The sequence below is a fragment of the Arachis hypogaea genome, chromosome 13, assembly GCF_003086295.3.
Source record: "Arachis hypogaea cultivar Tifrunner chromosome 13, arahy.Tifrunner.gnm2.J5K5, whole genome shotgun sequence".
Taxonomy (NCBI): domain Eukaryota; kingdom Viridiplantae; phylum Streptophyta; class Magnoliopsida; order Fabales; family Fabaceae; genus Arachis; species Arachis hypogaea.
The window spans coordinates 114,786,821-114,793,523 of NC_092048.1; the positions used below are offsets into that span (position 1 = coordinate 114,786,821).

General features: G+C 33.5%; 1 protein-coding gene across 1 annotated transcript; it reads left to right on the forward strand.

Annotated features, from left to right (window-relative positions):
- The first annotated feature begins 647 nt into the window (after window positions 1-647).
- On the forward strand, window positions 648-6,124 carry LOC140177681 (uncharacterized). Its single transcript, XM_072210829.1, has 2 exons — window positions 648-1,437; window positions 5,628-6,124. The coding sequence occupies exons 1-2, from the start codon at window positions 648-650 to the stop codon at window positions 6,122-6,124; spliced, it is 1,287 nt and encodes a 428-aa protein (XP_072066930.1).
- The last annotated feature ends 579 nt before the right edge of the window (window positions 6,125-6,703 follow it).

Genomic DNA, 6,703 nt, shown 5'->3' on the forward strand with positions numbered 1-6,703 from the left:
TAGATGGTGCAGAAATCCACTTCTGGGGCTCACTTGGTGTGTGTTGGGACTGAGACTTAAGCTTCTCACGTGCCTAGGCTGTTTCTGGAGTTGAACGCCAGGTTGTAACCTGTTTCTGGCGTTCAACTCCCATTTGTAACCTGTTTCTGGCGTTTGATGCCAGACTGCAACATGGAACTGGCGTTGAACGCCAGTTTACGTCGTTTATCCTTGAGCAAAGTATGTACTATTATATATTGATGGAAAGCCCTGGATGTCTACTTTCCAATGCAATTGAGAGTGCACAATTTGGAGTTCTGTAGTTCCAGAAAATCCATTTCGAGTGCAGGGAGGTCAGAATCCAACAGCATCAGCAGTCCTTTTTCAGCCTGAATCAGATTTTTACTCAACTCCCTCAATTTCAGCCAGAAAATACCTGAAATTACAGAAAAACACACAAACTCATAGTAAAGTCTAGAATTGTGATTTTTATTTAAAAACTAACAGAAATATAATAAAAACTAACTAAATTATATTGAAAACATACTAAAAACAATGCCAAAAAGCGTATAAATTATCCGCTCATCAGATACACTCATGGTTTAGTTTATTTTTTTCTAGTAGTTTACACCATCAAGTTTCAAAAGCGTGGACTACCTCATGCACACATGTTGTTGTTCCTCCACCGTGATGACAAGTATCCTACTACAGAAGACATTGACAAGATTATATTTGCTGAAATACCAAACAAGGAGACCGATCCAGAATATTATGGAGTAGTGGAGAAGCACATGATGCATAGTCCATGTGGTTCAGTCAGAAAAGATTCACCATGCATGGAAGATGAGAAATGCATCAGACACTTTTCCAACCGATTTGTTGAGAACACAACAGTTGACGAAGATGGTTATCCAATATATAAACGCAGAGATGATGGAAAAATGATCATCAAGTCAGGTATTGATCTTGATAACCATTACGTTGTTCCTCATAACAGATATTTATTGATGATATATGGAGTACACATCAATGTTGAATGGTGCAACAAATCTAGATCAATAAAGTATCTGTTTAAGTATGTCAATAAGGGACATGACCGTGTAACTACATCATTTTACAAAAGTGCAACTGAAGATGTGGATAAGGATGAGCACGATGAAGTCAATATATATTATGATTGTCGATATATATCTCCATATGAATCCGCTTCAAGGATTTTCGGGTACAACATCCATTATAGATACCTATCTGTTGTAAGGTTGGGGTTTCACTTGTCAAACGAGCAACCTGTGGTTATCAAAGATGACGAGAATTTGGAAGACGTCGCTAGGAAAGCTTCTGTCAAAGAATCCATGTTTTTGGGATGGTTTGAAGGGAATAAGGCATATTCTGAAGCCCGTTCACTTACTTGTGCTGAATTCCCAACAAAATTTGTATGGAAAGCAAAGGAAAGGGATGGTATCCACGAAAGTCACGCGCGGTGATAGACCATATTTTCTTTGTCCCTCCTGGATCGGGTGAAAGTTACTACCTTAGACTACTTCTCAATTATGCTAAAGGTCCTAAATCATACGAAGAAATACAGACAATAGATGGGGTTATTCATTCATCATTTAAGGATGTATGTTATGCATGTGGTCTTTTAGATGATGATAAAAAGTATGTTGATGCAATAGAGAAAGCAAGCCATTGGCAATTAGGAGTTTATTTGAGGAAGCTATTTGCAATATTACTGTTTTCAAATTCCATGAAAAAGCCAAAACATGTATGGGAGAAGACGTGGCATTTGCTCTCAGATGACATACTTCATAGGCAAAGAAGAATAATGGATAATCCAGGCAAAAAATTTCATTCTTCATTGTGCTTAACCCAAATCAACAGATACCATGTTCCATGTTTGTTTTAATTTTGTGCCTACTGATTTAGGTAAAACATATTTATTAATTATATTTGATAAAACTTAATACGATATACATTTTGTAACGAGGTGTAAACATAGGAATTAATCAACTTATACACTTGAAAATAATCATGTCCTCAACAGTAGCGGAGCTTCATGGAGACAATGGGGCATGGCCCCTCAAATATTTTATAAAACTAAAATTGTAACCATTTATTTTGTTTGGTACAAATTATTCAATTGATTTTTATTTTTGTTACAAGTCTTCCATAAACTCTTGATCCCAGATTCAAAACTTACTACAAGTACATTGTCTTCGTGTGTGTGTATATATATATATATATATATATATATATATATATATATATATATATATATATATATATATATATATATATATATATATATATATATATATATATATATATATATATATATATATATATATATATATATATATATATTAAGGTCAACAAATTTTCATTTTTTATTTTTATTTTTAAAGTTTATAATAAAAAAGATAATCTTATTATTTTAAAGTATAATGAACTAAATAAAATTCAACTATTAAATAATAAATAATACAAACAAATAATTTCATACTATTTTATTAGTTTTAATATTTTATAAAACAAAATTATTTTTCAACTAAATTATAAAATAGATAAACAATATATATATATATATATATATATAAGTATTTATTAAAATAAGTCTAATATCTTACTTTTTTATATCACTACTATCAAAATATGTTGCACAATATACTAATTGGTATCATAATATCAAATAAAAAAAATCTTATTATATTTTAAGTTTATCGTTTTATTTTTTTATTGATCTTCAATAGTTTTTGAAAAGAATTGATTTGGATAAAAATATATATTTATTATAATTTTAGACGGTATTATGTTAATTATAATTTCTTAATTTTTTAATCATTTATTCCTATAATTATATATTTATAATGATTAAAAAATAAAAATTAATACATTTAATTTGAATATAAATACTCTTATATAATATATATAATTAATTATATATTTGGCCCCTTAAAATCTTTTTTCAAGATCACCACTGTCCTCAATGGTTCTAAATAACCGAATAGCTTAATATAAAGATGTTATTACAATATGTTATTACAATAGTATGTGTGTCTATTAGATGTAAACTCCGAGTAATTAGTGAATAATTAGCTAATAAACTAATTATTAATCTAAGAAATTACAAAATAAAATTTTATAGTTTAATGGAGTAGAGAAAATTAAAATTAAAATTTTGGCACTAGTTTTAAAAAATTTGGCCTAAGATTGAACTGAACGGACCGAACCGGACCCAAAACGGGCCCAAGGGCTAGCCCAACTCATATTTAATAAAGCTCTTCCTCTACAACTAAAGAAGGAAGCATGCTGGGAAAGTAGGGGAGCAAGGGGAAGAAAGACCAAAACCCTTATCCAATTTCAATTCACCATAACTTTCAATCTGGAGTTCCGATTGATGAGCCGTCAGCGACCATGCGTTCATTTCAGAATCCTTTTCAAAGTCCAAAAAAAATTTGGTAAGAAACTTCAATTTTCTAGCCCATATCTTCTCATCTCAGTTTCAAAATTTGTTGAGCCTTGGTGTTGAGAATTTGTTGAATTTTGGTGTTTAGGAGTAAATTAGCTTTGTGGATTTGCTGGGTTTTGACCCTAGTTTCCATTGGTAAGGTGAGAAACTTCTAACTCTTGTAAAATTATTCATATCGAAAATAGGGTGTTGATTTAGTGATGTATATGTGATATTAGATTAAATTATATGTTATGGAGGCAAATCGATGGAATCGGTGGTCAATTGACGGTGTTAGAAGCTTGAGGTCAGACAATTGTTGCTAAATTTTTATTTGAAAGAGGTTTGGAGCTTTGGGTATTTGCAAAACGGCGATAATTTGTGGTATTTCGTGCATTAGCGAGAAATCGGCCAAGGTATGGTTTGTTTCTCGTATTTAATATATAATATTTTATGAAAACTTAGGCTAGATGACCATAGGATAAGTTTGGATTGAATGCTGGGTTGTTGAGGTGATTAGGGAACTAATATGTATATGTGTGCAATGAATTTGAGAATTGATATATGTATGTGAATATGGAAAAGTTATGAAAGATTGTTGATGAGTGAATTAAAATGTATTGTGTGATTTTGAATTGTCGGGATTGAGAAGTGTGTAAATATGATTGTGGCTCCGGGTAGTAGGCAGTGGCGATGTCCACTTGTTCTGGGTATGAGATAAGGAAGAAGAATTATGAGAAATGAATTTAATTATGGAATTTTGAATGAACGTATGTTTGTGATACCTAGGCAATATCAAGGATGGTAGTTCGTCCCACTTGCTCTAGATTTATGTTTGAGATTGGATAATAATGATGATTGACTTAAACTGAATGAATGTCTGTTTGAGTTCCTGGGCAGTAGCAAGGATTTTGGTTCGTCCCACTTGCTCCAGGTCAGTGATTGTGACGCCTGGGTAGTAGCAGCAGTAGTGGATTATTCCGTTTGCTCCATGTTGAGCTTTTAAACACCTGCCTGGGTAGTAGCCGCAGTAGTGGTTATTCCACTGGCTCTGGGTTAAGCAGGTAGTACCAAGGGGGTTGTAGCTCAAACCCACTTGCTCTGCATGGGTATTTCAGTCTATGGTTAGCTACCAGGACGTGTCGGGTTGGCTATATAACCGACAGATGATATCATCAGCCATAGGGCAGGCATTCATCATATACATTTGTATGTTTTGTCTGAGTGTGCATTGTCTTGGCTTGCGTAATTATTTATTCATGTTAATTGCTAACTGCCTACTTGTTATATATGTTTTCTGTATGTGCTTGAGTTATCTGTTTTGCTTGTCTGTGCACCAGAGTTGGAGGATTGGAGAGCAGGCGGAGGATTGAGGGTTTTGATTAGATTTTGACCAAGTTTAGAACCTTAGAGACCTACCCTCATTTATGGTTTCAGTTTTAGCTCCTTAAGTTTTATAATCTGAGTGTCACCATTTTAGGATTGCCTCTGGCTTTTTCGGGACCTTATTTATTATATATGTGGGCACCTTAACCATACTGAGAACCCCCGGTTCTCATCCCATACGATATTATTGTTTTTCAGATGCAGGTTGAGAAGTACCACTCTGTATTCTTGAGACGCTGATGAAGTGAAGAACTCTTGGGACTCAGGGTTGTATTTTTACTTATATTTACATATGTATTTAGATTCTCCACCTTGTATTTTATGTTTGTCCCTCTTAGAGGTTGACTCGGAGAAACAGGTTGTCAGTTTTCTGTTTTAGCTTACTTTTGGGTTTATATGTATATATGTATATATATGCTCTAGCCGGTTTAAATTTCGCGAGCTGAGTTAGCAGCTTTGTTATCTGTATCCTTGAAAATCTTCTAGTATGTATATATATCCTTGCCGTTTTACTCTTATCCTACCCGGTTTACGTTTATCGTCAACGAGAGCGTTACAACTTTTGTTTTAAACTTTTCTTTACAGGCTTCTAGTTAAAATTCCTTTCAACTATTATTATATATACACATTTTTATTTTTAGAGGTCGTAATACCTCGCCACCTCAGTTTTATTACTTAAGCATAAGACTCTGTGTCGTAGGGTGTTACATTAGACATGTTGATGTAATAGTCTTTAATACTGAAAATTTTTCTAATTTAAATTTTGTAGTAATTATTCCTATGATGATGAATTTTTTGAAATGTATTTATACAGATCTAAGGCTAACAAATGAAGAGTTGAAGGAGTTAACTCTTATAGAAATCGAGGTAATACTCAAGGGATACAAGAGTCTTAGAGATTTTGTATCTATGCCATACCCCGACTTTGACTCGTGCGTCTGTCAGATGATATCCAATGGGGTCAACAGGCTAATTTGTAATGAGATGCGTTATGATAAACATAGATTAGCTAAAGAGCACTCTAATTTTATAGATCAGATGACAAATGAACAAAGATCAACATATGATAGAATCATGGAAGCGTTACATAGTTATAGCGGAGGAGTTTTCTTCCTATATGGATATGGTAGAACTAGAAAAATATTTGTGTGGAAGACTTTAGCTTTGGCATTAAGTTCCAAAGGTCAAATTGTTTTTATTGTTGCTTCAAGTGGAATAGCTTCTCTATTAATTCCAGGTAGCAGGACAGCCCACTCACACTTTGCTATCCCACTCAATGTAGATGAGTTCTTCACATGCAACATAAAGTAGGGAGTGAGCCGGCTCAATTGTTGGTCAAAAACAAAATTAATTATATGGGATGAAGCTCCAATGGTTAACGGATATTGTATAGAAGCCCTTGATCATACAATGCGAGACATTTTAAGATTCAAGAATGTTAACATCCTAGATCAACCATTTGGTGGAAAGATAGTAGTTTTTGGAGGTGACTTTCGACAAATTTTACCAGTTATACCAAAAGGTAGAAGACAAGAAATTATCAATGCAAGCATTAACTCGTCGTACATTTGGAACAACTGCAATTTGTTAACACTAACAAGGAACATGCGTCTTAATGTCGGCCAAGGAAAAACAAGCTCAACTAAATTGAATCAATTTGCTAAATGGATTCTGAAAATTGGGGATGGCAAGATTGGAATATCTATGGATGCCGTTAACAAAGTAGAAATCCCTGATGACATCCTTATACATGATTGGAGAGGCCCTCATAGAGGCCATTTGCAAGATGACTTATCCCGAATTGTTTGGATCCCCAAAGTCACATCATTGTTTGGAGGACAGAGCCATACTTGCACCAACATTACAATATATCGATGAAATAAACAACTA

Coding starts and splice junctions, on each gene's coding strand:
- LOC140177681 (XM_072210829.1), top strand. CDS start 648: ATGTTGTTGTTCCTCCACCGTGATGACAAGTATCCTACTACAGAAGAC. Junction 1,438..5,627: donor GAAAGCAAAGGAAAGGGATG/GTATCCACGAAA, acceptor GTATTTATACAG/ATCTAAGGCTAACAAATGAA.